Here is a 17875-nt window from a genome sequence, read left to right as displayed (position 1 = left end):
TCGCTGTCTGCGTGTATCTATGTTTCCTATGATAAATGAGAAAGTTAACATATCGCAAATATAAATTATAAGAATGGGTATTCGAACCCTGCAATCGTAGAATGCAAGTTTCGTGTTTCTACTAGGTACCGCGCCATTCGAACAACAGCCTGCGTTACGGCGCCGCAGCACGCGCGTCTGCACCAATTATAAATATTCCACAGTCGAGTGTGACTCTAGTTTTAGTGCGGGAACAATCGAGCACACAGAGGAACCCGATGACCCGCGCGCCGCGCTTTTCACGACCCGACAAACGTCACTACTTTTTAACAAATTACCGTCATTTTCTCATTAACAAATTACCGTCAATTAACAGATTTTATTCAAATATCTACACTTATTGTATTATAGTCAAAGACCGATCTATCCTAGGTTTAACTAACGCCTTTGATACCCAGAAACATATTCGTATTTCGGCCTTTGAATTACCTATTTTAATTTCGGCATTAGACTACCAAAGTATCCATTTACTCTTAGAATTGAAATCAGAATTATTTATTTAAAATAATTATCATAGATTTAAAGTAGTTAAAGGTCAATTTATCATTTTTGAATATACGCCATTTCGCCAGGTATTATGGCTTTGATCCCACATATACACAAGCATATCTTAACTACACACATTTTACATAAACAATAATACTTAGGGTGGCACATGTCGCAGGGTGACATCCTACTGGACTATTCTCATTTCATAAGAGCCGCGGCTGGTGACTAACACCTTAGCATTGTAAAATAATACCTATTATATTTAACTTTTTTTCCGTAAAGCGTTGAATACTTCAGAAAAAATGTATGTGTGAGTATAATAGTGAGTCTCTTCTGAGCGTATCAGATTGCGGGCGGTTTTCCCATACATTAGACATAAACGCGTGCGCACCGCTGGCCGCCGTCGCCACCGCGTCACATTCGCCGCCGCCCCCAGTCGACCACACTTCTGATAAATAAATGTTAAGTTTACTACAACACTAGTGAATATCTTAAAAAATCCGATGTGCATTTTTTAGAAGCTGCCTTCTCTCGTTTAAACTTCTATTTTGTCATGCCGGAAAGGGTCTATGATGTGAAACTCATATTAGTATGTAACTTACTAACTTGTACACCAGTAAATAAAGGCACACGGCCTTTGTCAGTGGGTTCTCCGTGATTGTCAGATGGCTTTTTCATGGTACGCATAGGTAAAGGAGATGTTGATTGATGTCGTGGTTCCCTTATCCAGAACTTATTATTGGGTAATTCACGCTTGAGGAAGTTTGCAGCGCTGCCGAGTCCATCCGAGAGATGCTTGACAGTCAACCTCGTCCGCGCAAGTCCCGGTTAGCAAACGCTTGCCGTTCAATAATGGTGATTGCTTAACTTAAACATTATACGACGGCCGATATCCAGCTCTCTCAAATATATTGTTAATTAAAAGTCTGGTGTCAAAATGTGTGAGAGGTCCAAGTCCAAACGGGTTGCATGAAGCAACACTAATCTTCTATCTGTAAAGATTAAAAAAAAACACCAACGTTGGAAGTACCTAAAAGGCTTCGAATTTATAAAATACAGGTAGATATCTGAGGCCGCTAGTGTAGGTAGGTATCTGCGTATTGGTCTAACACTAGCTGTCTAAGACACGCGGCGGCGGCGGCGTGTGGTGGGTGTTGGTTGCGCCATCAGCGGCGGCACTCGTTGCTGGATCCCGTTACTCGGCGCAGGTGTTTCATCGTGGGTACCACGCGCCCCAACCTCACCGCACCACCGCCACTGAACTGTACTCGGCGTCTAATCTCACAGATTGTCACATAGATATACGTAGTTATAAAGTTCTACATATATCCGCATGTTCATTGTTTGAGTTCTGAAATATTGTCATTCTTATTTCCGTTATTAATGTTTAACTAATATACGTAGATTCTTATAAGAAACCAAACATCCAAGTATTAAAAGCTCTAATGGAAGCTTTACAACTTTTGCAAGCTTTTAACTCTTTCTCTTCCTTATAAAGACTTTGTTTTTATTTTGCTATTAGAACAAGAATGTTGGGACTCGGGAGCGGGAGTGTTGTTGTGTATTGCCGAGAGCAAGTAATCTGGCATCAGGTCGGGACGGCGGCGCGGGGAGGTGGGGCGAGTGGGAGCAGTCAGGTTTCGGCGCACAAACAAATAAACCTGTATCCCCCCGCGCCACCACGCCCCCGCCCGCTGCGCCCCACTCCGCGCCGCGCCCGCGCAGACCGTTTAAACTTTAAGCTCGGTTCGAACTTTGCAACGGCGCTATAAAGCTTGTTCAATAAATTTACGCAAGGAAATTTCTAAGTGTTAGGGTGACTTTACGTCGATCTAGAGCATTTTCGTGGTCGATGAAGACATGCACCCGCGGCCGAAACAAGGAGCGTGCATTCCGCTTGTGTACCCCCGCGCCCGCCCCGCCCGCGCGGAGTCTGCGTGTCGTAGGTCCACGAGAGTATCGAGGTCGAGCGCCGAATGCTCGGGACGGGACACTCATTTCTAGTCCAAAAGTAGGTACTGTAGTAGGCTCGCGGGCGACAGCGGGGTGTAGCGGGCGTGGGGCGGGGCGGGGAGCGGGAAGTGGCGGCAGTACGCGAGCAGCAGTGAGCGCGCCCGGGCGCACACACGCGCGACAGCAGCGCGCGGCGCGAGTGTGATGCGAGCGCGCCGCGAGCCATGGCCACGCTCGGCCTCTCCAAGGTGTTCATCCTCGACAAATACTTCACTGAGCTGCAGAAGTTCTGGGAGACGGAGAAGAAGTTGCAAGGTGAGCGGCCCCCCTACCCCGGCCCGCGCGCCTTCACCCGCCACTCACCATTGTGATGATTATTACTTTTTTCGCGTGGACGAACGAAAGCTCCGCAAACCTGTGTGAATACACGTCGGATGGTGCATGTCCGCGGCCGGGCGGCGGCGGCGGCGCGGGCACCGGCAGTGGCAGTGCTCGTGCCGTGTAGTGCTCATGATGACTCATTAAAACTTCGTTTCGGAATGATCGTGAACCTGTTTCCGAGTGTATCTACTGAACAGGATCGAACCGCGCCGCGCCTTTATCACCAGCCGTTTGTTTCTAAGTTTCAACGCTGGTTCAAGTCGCTAAGTAAACGAACACATTCACTAATGATACTCGATCTTTAATCGCAAAGCTTTTTCAGGTCCTATTTTAACTATGTATGTGGTGACTCTACTAGTTTCTATCAAATAGTCCATTGTAACCTATTCACATGAGTACAAGATCTACCTACAAAAGTTTTTATAAATTATTCCGACAAAAGGAATAAAGACAATAATCAACGTTATCATTTAAAAATCACAGCCTGTTCCAGCTGCGCCAGCGCAGACTGCTGAACAGACTCAGCTGAAACTGTGCATGAAATGCAGCGTTGTGCAACCTGCAGCCGCTTGCCGTCTGCCCCACCACCCACCATCCACCACACACACAGACAAACTAACCCACTATCGGTTGTATAACAATTGCTAAGAGTACATCCGGTAAAAGCTCTGAACTTTTCGAGTCGTATCTCGTCGTTAGTTAAGTACACTCGCAAACCTTGTCGTTTTCTAAATGTATAACCAGAATGTATTGATAGATCAAAATATTATGTTTGAACACAACTGAGTTACGATGCAGTCCTATTTGAAGCTCTATCGTCCAGCGGAGCTTGTATAGCATGCTAGTGTTTACATGTAGCGCAAGCGCGGTGGGTAGTGGTGGGGGGTGCGTGTATTCCCGAATTCCTGCGCCCCCCTCCCGCTCCTTGGGCCGCGCGCATCTACAGGTAATAAAGCGGTCGCTCGCTATGCGTCCTCCGCACTCCGGACATGCGCTCGCGCACGAGCCCAGTTTTTGCAGCATCTTCGCTAGCACTAGATGACTCGCCTCGCTGTAATGCGGCTCGCATCAATCATCTACTCGCGACATTACCTTCCGACGACCGCCGCAGAATGACCGGCGTGCAGCTGAGGTTGCGACGTGTATTGATTTTACCATTGGATTTAACATTTCTGATCTAGTATATGCATGTCTGTGTACTGTGCATTGCACTCACGTTAACACGACACGCCGAGTCCAGTACATACACACGCTACGCGTGACAAGAGGGGCACAACCGGCGAGGTGAGCACTGCCCGGGACCATGACAACATTATGGATCGTATCTGTGTAGAGCTCCTCATACAATCTTAAGATTCAGTCGGGTTAAATCAAAATTGTAAGATTGTCATTTTCTTAACCTGCGCAAGGTGTCCCATAGAATGATAATTATTTATCTTGACAGCAATTGGAAGGTATAATTATTGTAGGAATGGTAGGCTGAATGAAACATAACGTAAAGGTGTGTGAAAGAGAGAGCGAGGAGTGAGCGAGAGAAAAGAGAGGATTACGGAATGACAGGGAAATGGCGGGCGGTTGTCTTGAAAAGGGAAAATGTACAAAATTATAAAACGTTTTAAATAAACAAGGGTAAAGATATATAATCGTTTCCTTCATGCCCCATCCCACAGTATTGTAAACATAACAAACGGCTGTAGCAATGTTAAGTACGTACACCTTCGATCGGCAAATACAGCTCGTCACTTGATGCATTCCGCAGTAGTTTGGGCGAAGCGGTCCCGTTACCGATAATACTTAATAATTGTACTTATAGCAGTACCTGCTCGTAGATATAACCAGTCCGGTGGAATGTAGAGCAGACTCAAACCCGCACCCGCGCAGCCCCGATCGACACACCACTACACTCTCCATTTCACTCGTTTTACTACCCTTTGTTCCCCACATAGATAATACCAGTCTATATAATGAGAATTTGTGATTTTATTGGCATAAATTGTACTGTGTCTCAACCGGGAATTAAAAAGAGTACTTACTAAAACTTTGGCTTTTTACAGCGTTAAACTTATGATTTCGGTGTTTAATGGTATTCATAAGTGGTTCTAGAGGTATAATATCTACCAAATAAGGCGATCGCGAGTGTTGTTCACCTGAACACCGCACCTGTCCGCCACCTTGCCTGTCCCGAGACGCCCTCCTCCCTGCCAGGTCGACACCTCACTTCACTACGGATTAGGGTTTATTTACACTTTATAATATATCTGAAATACGATGATAACGACTTTGCCTCAAATGTTTTTCTTCTACCGCCGCCGCAAGGTCTTTGATTTTTTGTCCTGCCAGTTAGGTACCTGTTATTTCAATTATATTGAACGCAAATTCAGTTAATTTTAGTGACACGCTTCGAACACGCTTAGTAACTCCGACTTTCTAGTAAATATCCGGGATCTACTTACCAACGGAAATGGTCACCATTACATCTTCTGGCTTGTGTTGTAATTGTTGTGTACTTAATAACTTCTTTAAATTTTGGACATACTGGACAGGGTTATGATCAAGCGGTGAACTACTTCATAACCGACTTACCTAAATAGTTGTGAACTTATGATCTTTCTCCCAATACGGTTTTCTCAGACATTATGCAACTTAGCATCTATGAAAGATGGTCGCAGACCGCAGCGGCCGCCAGTGACATGTGAATCGATGAACACCACCACAACCCCACAAGTCTATGATGTCTGCGACATCCTCGGCGACATGGCGGTGCTGACGGCGACTCCGCGGGTTCACTTCGTTTGACAGACTCTCTTTTTCTACTAATCCTGCAACTACGATAGTTCTATTGCGTCTCAAATACCATAGCCACTACCGACAATGTATATTTTATGTGATAGGCTGCAATTTTACCATTACTTTTCGTATGATACTACATATAAATATATATTTTTTTGACAAATAGCCGATCTTACTAAGGTTTTTACCTTTCCTGTGACAAAGAGGGATCTCCTTTCGTGATAGTCGATAGTTGAGAATGCCTTGCAGCTTGTAATAGACATGACGACCTTTTAATATAGATACTATCGCGGAGCTCCGTGAGTCGTAAAGTTTGCTGATGAGTGGAGTGCAAAGTTGAAGTAAGAACTATTTGCTCATACTTGTATGGCGCGCGTTTCGCGTTCACTTGGCCTTTTCAACATCTTTCTTCTATTCTGTGCTACTAAGGTCGAAATTTTCTTTGTTTTCCTCAAACATAGAGTACAATTGTGTATGTTGTTTGTTGCTGAGTGTCGTCGGCCGGCGGCGGTGGCGTGGCATCGAGTCCTGCGGGCGCGTGCTGCGCATGCTTGTTTTTGCGGCGACGGCGGCGCGCGCGCATTAGCCACGTCCGCCCCGCCCGCGCTCGCCCGCTCTTTATCGCTGGAACGTCGGTCGCACGCATTGGATGCTGTCACGAGTACTGCGAACCACGCCATCAACAGATTAAGTCCGCCGGTTTATCTGTCATCTACAGGTTCAACTGAGATGACAAACACACGCTTAACTCTTAGCTTTGTGACCGCGTACTAAGAACAACAAGACGATTATAGGAATCTACTTCGACGAATGTACTTGAGAGCATAAAGTTTATGTTTTGGAATTCAACACGGTTAATGAACCGTGCGCAAACCTGTCATATAAAAACGGTTCTTACTTACGAGCGCATACCTACATAATAACAGGTCGATTGATTGGAACCATAGCTATTAAAAATAATGTTACTGATTTTATGTCAAAACGTTAACTAGTAGGTATTTAATTACGCAATTTGTCGTGTTGCGGGGAGGACAGTGACTAGATGGCTGGCTAGCGGCACAATGTGCGACGCTTAATAAAGTTCAGCAGCTACGTTACGCAGAGTGTGCAAGACATCCTTGGCCCCTTCTCAATAAGGACCAGTTAAAGCCACTGTAACCACTGGAGGATCTAAGTGATACATTTTCAAAATACTCTCATGGACCCATTTAGTCAGTGGAGCCAATACTATTCTCTAGTTTTAATTAGTACACTTCTGGCATAATGTGCAAGTAAATCCAGTCGTCCGGAAAGCAGCGCCGGCTCTACGTAATTATACTCTGAATATGCATAGAGACAGATGTGGGATACAGAGCGATAAATAAGAGATTGTTTAGATATTAGGTAATTCAGCGTGTTGTAAATGTTGATAGCTGCAGCAGCGTTGCGGAAAGTAAAAGCCGTCAACATTCCGCGCACGCGTCGCCGCCGCAGCTGGACAGTTTTTGCGACAACACTCACTAGTAAAGCAATCATAAACATGTACCTATATTATGTTGGACTGCTTCATGGGGTTCTCATTATTTCATTGTAAATTTAACCAAGCTCCGAGCGAGTTTAGGGTAAAAATAATATCTTAAAATGCTGAATAATATCATGTTTGGCCTGCTGTGTCCGCGTTCATTTACAGCCTCTAGATATGTAGATAGAGCGTCTCTACATCTCCGAAAGCTATCTAGAGTACGACGACATCACCTGAACATACATTATGTATAATAGAAGCCCTGCGTATCGCATTGCAAATTACTCCGTGCGATTACGCTTTTGTGGTCTTTCATCGCTTCTGATTTAAGACGATGATTGATATTTCTTATTCAGCATATCGATAACAATGTGAACTTTAACAATGTTGATGGGGTCTTATGGTATCTTCGTGTGCTTCTGGCGCATGAACTCGAGTCTATCTCACAACATCGAAAACTTACGTGGAGCGTCCTCCTTTCACCACTCTACGTGAATTGCTCCCGCGAGTGCCCACGTTCGGCGCGGCTGCGGAGGGACGGCGAGGGCGCGAGACTTTCTCGAGGCATTTCACTTGCCGGGTACCGAGAGAAGCTGCGCTCGTGTCCTTCGGCCCGTGAGCTAATAAAAAGGCGCGGGCGCACGCACTCCGAATGAAACGGCAGCGCGGGCGGGGTGGGCGACCGGTCCGCGCTACACACCCTATAGTAATAAGTAGGTATAATCAGATGTTCATTCCGGCCGGCGCCCGGGCACTGTACACTGACAGCACCGCGGCGAGGATGCTCGTCGAACTCATCCTCATACTTATTACGGTTGTTATGGAACGAAAACATACCTAACTTGTTTCTGAAGAATTTCTTAAAAAAATCTTAATTTGATACCTTTAAACGATTGATAATTCGGCATATTTAGTGGTTTAAAATACTGAATTTCATGAAAATACAAATATATTGCGAATTGTTACTAAAAATCAATCTATTGTCCTTTTGTTCTTATGGTCAAATAAATATTTTTTTATTTTTATTTTAAATAATCCACGTTTTAAGTACTTAGTCACGATTACCTACTGAATTGAGGTTTCTAATTTTCTGTTCGAGACGGTCGATTTTTATTAAACTGAGACAAATTACTTACCGGAGTAAACAACGCCACGGGTAATACGGTTGTTTGTGTTGCAGACGCGTCGTCATCGAACGAGGCGGTGCACCTGCAGCGGCGGCTGCTGAGCCTCAGCTCGGAGCTGGTGACGCTCCGCAACCACCTGCACGTGGGCGCGGCGGGGGCGGCGGGGGCGGCGGGCGCCGGGCCGCCCGCGGGCAAGCCCGGCACGCCGCAGCCCGCCGTGCCGCCGCGGGCCCCGCACCACCCCGCGCCGCCGCAGCCGCCACACCCGCCACACCCGCCGCCGCCAGGTTCCACTATCTACATTATACCTACCTACCTGACGCCACTAATACACTTCCTTCTCCCGACGTCACTGCGTCAGGTTTCCTATCTCAGACAAAAACAGAATTCCTATATCTTCATGTTAGTCTTATCTGCCATTACTTAGTACCTGTTCGATGCAATTAATACATGCAGCAAAAATTGTCTACAAATTGATCTGCCACTCCTATTTTAATGTTACTGAAATATACTCACCCAGTGTTTGACGGTATGTTTGTCGTAAAGCAGACACTCGATGGCGGAGCTCAGCGGCGGCGCCGACGGCCAGCACCGCATGCACCGGCACGGTAGCAGGCGCGGGGTCGGCGCCGACGGCGGGCGGCGTCGGCGCCGACGTGGACGACCTCATCCACCTGCGCGGCCCACTCACTGAGGACGCCGTGGTGCGCGCGCTGCAGGCGCGCTTCTATCACAATAAGTTTTACGTTAGTATTTTTGAAGCGATCCTTTTACTTTCAATCTACGTTGGTCTACCTGAAAGTTGTTAGGTTGGTTACCAGACATATATCTGGGCAGACCTGATTTAATAATCCATTAAAAAATAACTATAAATACCTGCTTGGTGTAAGCTGTTATCTTTACTTTGAAAATGGCATTTATTACAAGACAAATCTCTTATTGAACGAGAAACCCTAAATACACCAAAATTTTTCTATTTGATTGTCCGGCGATGGGAATAGAGACGATGACGTCACAGCTATGCGTGACAAAAACCGCGCACCGGCCGCGGGCACAGGTACACTCTACCTGCGCCTGCGCCCACCATACCCTTAGGGTACAGTTCCCACATTAGCTTAGAAATGTATTATACTTTTATTATATTATTTTATACGATTAAATATTTTTGTCTATTAGGTAATAAATATACAAAATAAAAACAAAATCACAACAATAGAATTGAAACAGGACGATGTTCCTATGTTTTTTGTTTGGCTACGAAAAGCTACATTGGTCCTATCTGATTACAATCGAGCATAAACAATAAAAAATTGAAATCATGAGTATATGAACTTGAATATAAAAAAGTACTAATTATCTAATAGGCACTGTTGTATGTTCCACAGACGTGGATAGGTCCGATCCTGGTGGCGGTGAACGGGTACACGGACGCGGGCAACGCGCTGACGCTGACGGCGGCGCGGGCGCAGCGGCCCGAGCTGGCGCGGCTCGTGCACACCGCCGTGCGCCACCAGGCCGACACCGGCTACCCGCAGGCCATCATACTCTCCGGTAACAAACAACCACCCCGTCTGCCGTCACGGAAACGATCCGACCCCTCCGCCGGCTATTACGGCATGTCCTTGAGCTGATCGCGATCTATATATTTGATTTTATCAAATTAAAAGTACCTTTAATCGAGTTTCGAAAGTAAGTTACATTACTAAATAAAAGCTCCCGCCCACGTTCATGATCAATCACCCACCTGTGGCACTTGCAGGCCACGCAGCATACATGACAGTGTCTAAAGAGCTAACAATGCAAGATGTCCCCAGGCGTGTCGGGGTCGGGCAAGACGTACGCGTCGATGGTGCTGCTGCGGCGGCTGTTCGACGTGGCGGGCGGCGGGCCCGAGACCGACGCCTTCAAGCACCTCGCGGCCGCCTTCACCGTGCTGCGCGCGCTCGGCGCCGCCGCCACGCCCAACAACACGCACTCCTCGCGCATCGTCAGTACTGCCAGCTCCTCGCGTCTACCTGCTTTTATTTAACGGTCTGGTCGGATGGCAATGACATTGACAAGTAACGTGTGCGTTGCAGGGCCACTTCATCGAGGTGCAGGTGACGGACGGTGCGCTGTACCGCACCAAGATCCACTGCTACTTCCTGGACCAGACGCGCGTGGTGCGGCCGCCGGCCGGGGAGCGCAACTACCACATCTTCTACCAGCTGCTGGCGGGACTCACGCCCGACGAGCGCGCGCAGCTGCACCTCGAGGGGTACTCCGCCCAAGACCTCAGGTACGCGTATCATGCGACTGATGCGACCGAGACACGTAGACTACATGGTTTTCAAAACGGCACTCTTTTAATGAATCGCCCACTTCCGCCGCCAGGTACCTCGCGTCCCCCCAACACCGGCGGCCCGACCCCGAGGACGCGGCCCGCTTCCACGCGTGGAAGACGTGCCTCGGCATCCTCGGCATCCCGTTCCTGGACGTGGTGCGCGTGCTGGCGGCCGTGCTGCTGCTGGGCAACGTGCAGTTCTCGGAGGGCGCGGAGGGCGGCGCGGAGCCGGCGGGCGAGGCGGAGCTGGCGGCGGCGGGCGCGCTGCTGGGCGTGCCGGCGCCGGCGCTGCTGCGCGGCCTCAGCACGCGCGTGGCCCCGCGGCCCGCGGCGCCGCGCCCGCCGCCGCGCCTGCCCGCCACGCCGGCCGCGGCCGCCGCCGCGCGCGACGCGCTGGCCAAGGCGCTGTACTGCCGCACGGTGGCCACCATCGTGCGCCGCGCCAACTCGCTCAAGCGGCTCGGCTCCACGCTGGGCACGCTGTCGTCGGACTCCAACGAGTCGGTGCACAACCAGGACGCGGCGTCGCGGCGCGCGTCCACGGCGGGCGGGCGCGGCCGCGCCGGCGCCAAGTCCATGGCGGTGCTCAACGACGCCGTGCGCCACGCCACCGACGGCTTCGTCGGCATCCTCGACATGTTCGGCTTCGAGGACGCGGCGCCCAGCCGGCTCGAGCACCTCTGCGCCAACCTCTGCGCGGAGACCATGCAGCACTTTTATAACACGCACGTCTTCAAGTCTTCCGCCGAGTCGTGTCGCGAAGAGGGAGTCGCTTGCGCACTCGAAGTGAGTGCTTTATCACAGTCATTATATCGATACACTACTATATGAGTTGCATTGCAGGACATGGTGTTGTAATGTTTGCCCCGCGTGTGCCAGGTGGACTACGTGGACAACGTGCCGTGTATCGACCTGGTGTCGTCGCTGCGGGGCGGGCTGCTGGCGGCCCTGGACGCGGAGTGCGCGGCCCGCGGCACGCCCGACCAGTACGTCGCTCGGATCAAAGCCGCGCACCGGTACATAATCTTTAATGATTCTAGTACTTTTAACAAACTGACATAAGAAAGTCACATTTTTCACAGAGTCCGCTTACCTAACCTGAAGATTTGACAGACCCAATAAAAAACAGAAATATCTACACGAACTAAAATTCATGCTCATAATGCAGTAGTTAAAGCATCCTGTGCCTAATTGATCAGCCTCCATCATTTCAATGTGATGGTTTGATGTGAGCTCGTAAAGAGATCGTCTACGTCCGCAGCGGCCACCCGCGGCTGTGCGAGGCGCGCCCGCCGCACGCGCGGCGCTTCGCCGTGCGCCACTACTGCGGCGAGGTGGCGTACGACGCCAGCGACTTCCTCGAGGCCAACCGCGACACCGTGCCCGACGACCTGCTCGCCGCCTTCGACTCGCGCGCCTGCGAGTTCGGCTTCGCTACGCATCTCTTTGGAGCTGAGCTTAAGGTACCTAACCTTACCATACATACATAAACTCACGCGTATTTCCCCTCTACGTAAGCAGAGACCACACTTGACTTGCTTCCTCCACATTTATCAATCGCACTAAACCTTTTCTAAGGACATCTCCAATTTGGTCAATGAAGTCCTAGGCCTTCCTCTGCCAGCCTTACCATAAACTTTCGCATTATACACCGCTTTCGCAATTCTATTATCCTTCATCCGCTCTACGTGTCCAAACCACCCTAACATGCCCTTCTCATCTTAGTCACTAGGTATATCGTCTTTAACACCACATCTTTATCTTATCACACTGTTACCACTCAACTTCACACCGCAGATGATACGCAAAGACCTCATTTCTACGGCATTAATCCTACTTTCATGCTTCTTCTGCCATACCCAACATTCACTACCGTACTTCAGCATAGGGACAAGTACTGCGTTGTGAACAGCCATCCTCGCATCTTGCGAGATACATTGGCTACTAACAACTGCATGCATTGCCCCATTCACTGAATTACCCAATTTCATCAATCGCACTAAACCTTTTCTAAGGACATCTCCAATTTGGTCAATGAAGTCCTTCTAGGCCTTCCTCTGCCAGCCTTACCATAAACTACCACTATCTTCATCACATTTACCATCCCTTGTAAACATAGTACCCAAATACACAAATTAATTCCCTTGTTCCACCATTTCATTCCCAATCATAATTCTACACTCGGACACATTCTCTTCTCTTTCCATCACCAAAACTTTCGTCTTATTAACATTCACTCTCATACCCTTCCTTTGTAACCTTACCTTAACGACTGTTTTAAATGAGGGACTTTCCATGGTACGTTCTTCAAAATAAATATAATATAGATGGCGCTGTACAGTTTTTCTTCGTTTAAGTTTCTAGTTTCATGAATAACAGACATATGTATGTATCTTCCATCTTTGTTTTTGGGTACGTACCTACAAATGACGACCCTTTTCATTACACCCAGGCACAATTACATCTTGCACCCATTATTATTCTGATCAAAATAAAGATATACATAATGTGATCCAAATATCAAGCAACAATTATTTTTATATTTGCTTCCGCCATTATATTGTATACCCGTCGGAGGTCCCGGGTTTGGGAGGGAGAAGGGATAGAAGAAGATTATATTGTATTTAGGTAATTACCACGTTTAAACTGAACAACGCCATCTATATTGATTTTGGTGAACGTAGCTTGGAAAGATCTAACAGATCATAGAAATAAAGAACTCTGTGATTTTGGCGGCCCTTGGGTACCTACGGTGCCTTATATATTATACTTCCATACACACGGAATGTTCCCTAAAGCGGTATAACAACGGCGCTAAAAGCTTTGTGAATTGCTATGCAGTGGATCGTTGTAGTTAGCGTTGTGACAGCCGTGAGCGTAGAGAGCCGTGCGTGTGTGTCGAGCGTGTGTTGTGCGCAGGCGCTGGCGGCGCAGGGCGGGCCTGTGGGCGCGCAGTTCCGCGCCTCGCCCACGGTGGCGGCCGCGCTGCACGACGCGCCCGCCTCCACGCTCACGCAGGACTTCCACACGCGCCTCGACAACCTGCTGCGCACGCTCGTGCACGCGCGGCCGCACTTCGTGCGCTGCCTGCGCGCCAACAACACCGAGACGCCCATGCTCTTCGAACGGGCCACTATCGCCAAACAGGTCAGTCGTTTCTGTTCCGACGAACAACTGTCAGTTATCGAAAACGCAAGCATTCAGTTCGTATCGACAATATCGAAGAACGCAAATGAACGGTGTGATATGGGCGCAGGTGCGTGCGCTGCAGATCCTAGAGACGGCGCAGCTGATGGCGAGCGGGTACCCGCACCGCATGCGCTTCCGCGCGTTCTCGGGGCGCTACCGCGCGCTGTGGCGGCGCGGCGCCGAGCGGGACGCGCCCGCCGCCTGCGCCGCCGTGCTGCGGGCCGTGCAGGCGGCCGCCGCGCCGCCCGCGCCCGCCTCGCCCGCCGCCGTGCGCGGGGCGCTCGGCTCCAGGCACGTGTTCCTCAGCGAGGGCATGCGCCAGGTGCTGGAGCGCATGCGGCGCGAGCGGCGCCAGGCGGCCGCCGAGTGCATCCAGGCGGCGTGGCGGCGCCAGCGGGCCGGCCGCGCCCGCGGGCCCGCCGCGGCGCCGCCCGCGCCCGCCGCGCGGCCCCGCCCCGCGCCCATCGCCGGCACGCCGCCGCCCGACCCCCAGGACAAGTGCGACCCCGCCCTCGTCAAGAAGACCTGCTCTCTCTTCGGCTTGGATCTGGTCAGTATTCGGACGTTCGATGCGTGAAATCCCCGACCGGGCCCCACGTGGACACTTCAAGAAGTCCTCCGTCGTCGGTTGCAGGAGCGGCCGCCGCCGCTGCCGCCGCCGCGCGCGTACACCGTGGCGGGCGGCGTGAAGCTGGGCTACCCGCAGCAGCGCACGGTGCGCGTGGAGTGGGCGGAGGAGGCGGGCGGCGCGCGGCTGCGCGCGGGCGACACGGTGCTGGCCGTGGGCGCGGCGCGGCGCGGGCTGGTGTGCGTGCAGCTGGGCGCGCGCACGCTGGCCGTGCCGCACCGCGTGCTGGCGCCGCCGCGCGCGCCGCTGCGCCCGCAGCCGCCGCCGCCCGCGCCCCCCGCGCCGCCCGCGCCGCCGCCCGCGCCCGCCAATTCATTGTAACTGTAAATAGTAGCATGCTAAGTATTTATAACAATGCATCCTGCACCTACTCGGAAAGTGGCTCCTTCCTTTTTAAAAGTACGGCACTGACACGTAAATAAGCGAGAATAAAGAAAAATATTGTACCGCCTTTTTATTTTTGTGGCATCAGCAAACTTCATTTAAAAATAAAAAAATGGCGGCAGCGTGTCACGCGTGGCTGTATGTACACTTTAAATAAAAAAGATTATATTTTTTAAGATTACAATCGCTCGCGTCTCTCGATACTATTATTGTTGTAGTTATTTTCCTTGTAGGTGTAAAGGTGTAAATCACTCGGGAGAAAGTACCTACATAGGTACGAGTCCCAACTCATGTGTTCTACACCCTCGTTGGTATTCGGTCACTTTCTTCCCTTGTCGAACAATGTACAGTCGCTCACGATGTTTTATATAGAGGTGCTTACCATAATTATTTGTTATAAGTATTTGAAAGATTAATTAAATCCAACGATAATCACCACCTTAAAACGTGACTTAACCTTTGATCTGTGTGTGATAAGGATCCTGACTACCCCTCTCGTATGTGTGTGATTAGGATCCTGACCCATAGGACTGGTACCTATTTTTACGTAATTATCCACTTTAATTCTATCGCAAAAGGTTTAATGTTGTGTTTTGAACAAAATTGAATAAATGATCTATCATAGACAATCATCATTCGGATGAAATGTTCAATAGTTCCGCTAAAAAAATCGGTTGAAATTCCGTCTCGACCAGTGATACTTCAACTACCAAAAGTGAATACTAAAAGTGAAAAATAAGCTGAAAATTGTTAAAAAAGGTAAGTAAATGTTCAATTTTATTATTTTATATGTATTGTAGTGTTAATTTTTATAAATTATAAGTTCTCAAAGTGATTCACTTACGAATTATATTAGTTCAAAAGTAACCTACAGATCTCAAATAACTTTTCGTGTTTTTCTTTGAGTTATTCTAAACTTACGCCTTGTTTATATACATCATATTTTATATTATTTTGAAGGAAATTTTATGGAGATTCTGAATATCAAATTGCTTTGTATGAATAATTCATAAATATTTACCAAAACGTAAATTATTGAAACCATTACTAAAAAATGCACACACACACACGCAAGTAAAAATGGCCGACACTGTGTACGTACACATGTTTTCAAATTTACTATGGCAAAGCCGTTATTTCTGAAATACAACTTACAGGATGATCTTTTACTAACTTTTTGTTTTTTTTTTAGATAAAATGGATTTAACAAATCCTTCAGCTCCGTCAACTTCACGGCCTCTTATCTTTGCGATGCTCGTCCAGGCGACGCCACAAGGATCACTGCACCCTTATTAGTCATAATACGGCTCTTATAAGAATAATATTTTGGTCATATAAACCATAATAAGAACAGTTGTTTTTGATTGTATATGAATAAATGATTAACATGTAGATATTATCTCTTAATCTAACTAAAGTGAAATCTAAATAATAAAAAAAATACCTATTAGACATATTTCATTTTCACACCTTACCTGAACAAAAATAAAACATCCTATATATGTGTCAGGATCCTAATCATACACAGACTACCGTTCAACAAACGAGTCAGGATCCGTATCATACACAGACGACTGTTCAACAACCAAGTCAGGATCCGTATCATACACAGACGACTGTTCAAGAACCGAGTCAGGATCCTTATCATACACAGACAACTGAATGACGAAATACACTCACACAAGCGCAGATATTATTGAGCGATTTTTTTGCCATTCCAAAATTTTTTGTCATATTGTTTTCATAAAATTGATCAATATAAAGCGATATAAGTATGTAGTGTGATATGTCTTTACAAAGCTCTATTTTTCTAGTTTATGGTCATATCCTTTGATTTTGACTATGACTTTTGCCACAAACAATAATTGACTGCATATTATTGGTGCAAGTGAATTTTTGATCAAACTTCGTATTCAAGCAGCTCGTATTTTATTTACAAGTAATTTCGAGGCTTGTGTTATTGTTCATAAACAAGGAAATATATCTAGCTTTAGTAATCAATCGCTTTATTATAACGTTCCATGCACAAAAAGTGAAATTTACATCATAAACTGAATGCTGGCGAAACTCGTAAAAATTTTGGAATGGCTTCCACAGACAGGGGGGTAATTTTTTGACAGCGCTGCCACAGACTAAAGGTTAATGATATAGCAGGTACTTCTTTGTCTATTTAAAACCACAAAATAAAGAAAATGAAATGCAATCAAATACAATATATACAAGTAGATAAGTACCTACCGAATAGTTTTCACCTTTAAATGAAAACCTTCGAACAAGTTCCCGTTTCTTCGAAATATCTATCGCCCTGTTTGCTTGAGGCGACAAGACAGTATATTTCGAGCAAATGTTTACTTACCTTCTGTTCTCACCTAATTGCCATCAAATAACATCTGATCGAAATATTCGCGTGATGTGACCTTCTTACCGTGATGTAATGTGATGACACTAATCCTGAAGCTACTATGTCTGCTAAATTCTGGCCTCCTTGACAACATGACAGTGGGTAGCTTGAGGTTAATGTGTTATGGACGTCGACCAGCGGACATTTACGTTACACATCGAGAGTACCCTGTGCGCGCTGACTGACATGCACGATGAATAAACAACACCTGTTTACTTACGTATCGCTTTTACCTACTTTATAAGTAGATGCGGAAGATAACATTACGAGGGTTCGTGAGGGGCTGAGGTGCCTGCTTATTGTGTACGTGAACATTGGATATTTGTTTAGAGTTTATAATTTCACCAATTTATTTAAGTTAGATATAAAGACAATCCCTTCATTGCACACGCTAGAAGAGATAAACTATACTTACTGTGCGCAGGATTACTGCGTGAAGCAGCTCCCATCAGTATTATAGTGTGCAGGGTGCAGTGCAATGCAGGACGTGTAGAGACCGCGGCCACAGCGACCCAACATGAGTCTGATTAAATATATTACAATATCATACGGCAACCTATAGATATATCTATGTTATTAGAATAAGGTACAAAATAAAATAACAGTATTTTTACCATGTCGTTTTATTTAACGAAACGTACACAAAATATTGCCGAGTTTGGAATGTGAT

The 17875-nt window shown here is 47.7% G+C and overlaps 1 protein-coding gene across 2 annotated transcripts; it reads left to right on the top strand.

Annotated features, from left to right (window-relative positions):
* Positions 1–2632: 2632 nt before the first annotated feature.
* Positions 2633–17799, top strand: LOC126372625 (unconventional myosin-IXb). 2 transcript variants are annotated; one of them, XR_007567200.1, is made up of 13 exons: positions 2633–2796; positions 8334–8567; positions 8830–9026; positions 9666–9831; positions 10095–10267; positions 10359–10558; positions 10654–11389; positions 11483–11619; positions 11865–12066; positions 13523–13750; positions 13860–14342; positions 14427–15563; positions 15997–17799. XR_007567200.1 is itself a non-coding variant. In XM_050018452.1 (12 exons), exons 1-12 carry the CDS (start codon positions 2706–2708, stop codon positions 14739–14741), a joined length of 3162 nt encoding a protein of 1053 aa, XP_049874409.1. In that variant the 5' UTR covers positions 2633–2705; the 3' UTR covers positions 14742–15988. The 2 variants fall into 2 exon arrangements, 1 of the variants encoding a protein (XP_049874409.1); XM_050018452.1 differs by lacking the exon at positions 15997–17799 and having other exon boundaries at positions 14427–15988.
* The last annotated feature ends 76 nt before the right edge of the window (positions 17800–17875 follow it).

The sequence above is a fragment of the Pectinophora gossypiella genome, chromosome 14 (assembly GCF_024362695.1).
Source record: "Pectinophora gossypiella chromosome 14, ilPecGoss1.1, whole genome shotgun sequence".
Classification (NCBI taxonomy): Eukaryota; Metazoa; Arthropoda; class Insecta; order Lepidoptera; family Gelechiidae; genus Pectinophora; species Pectinophora gossypiella.
Note: the sequence above shows the minus strand (reverse complement) of the source record. Positions and strands in the feature narration are given on the sequence as shown.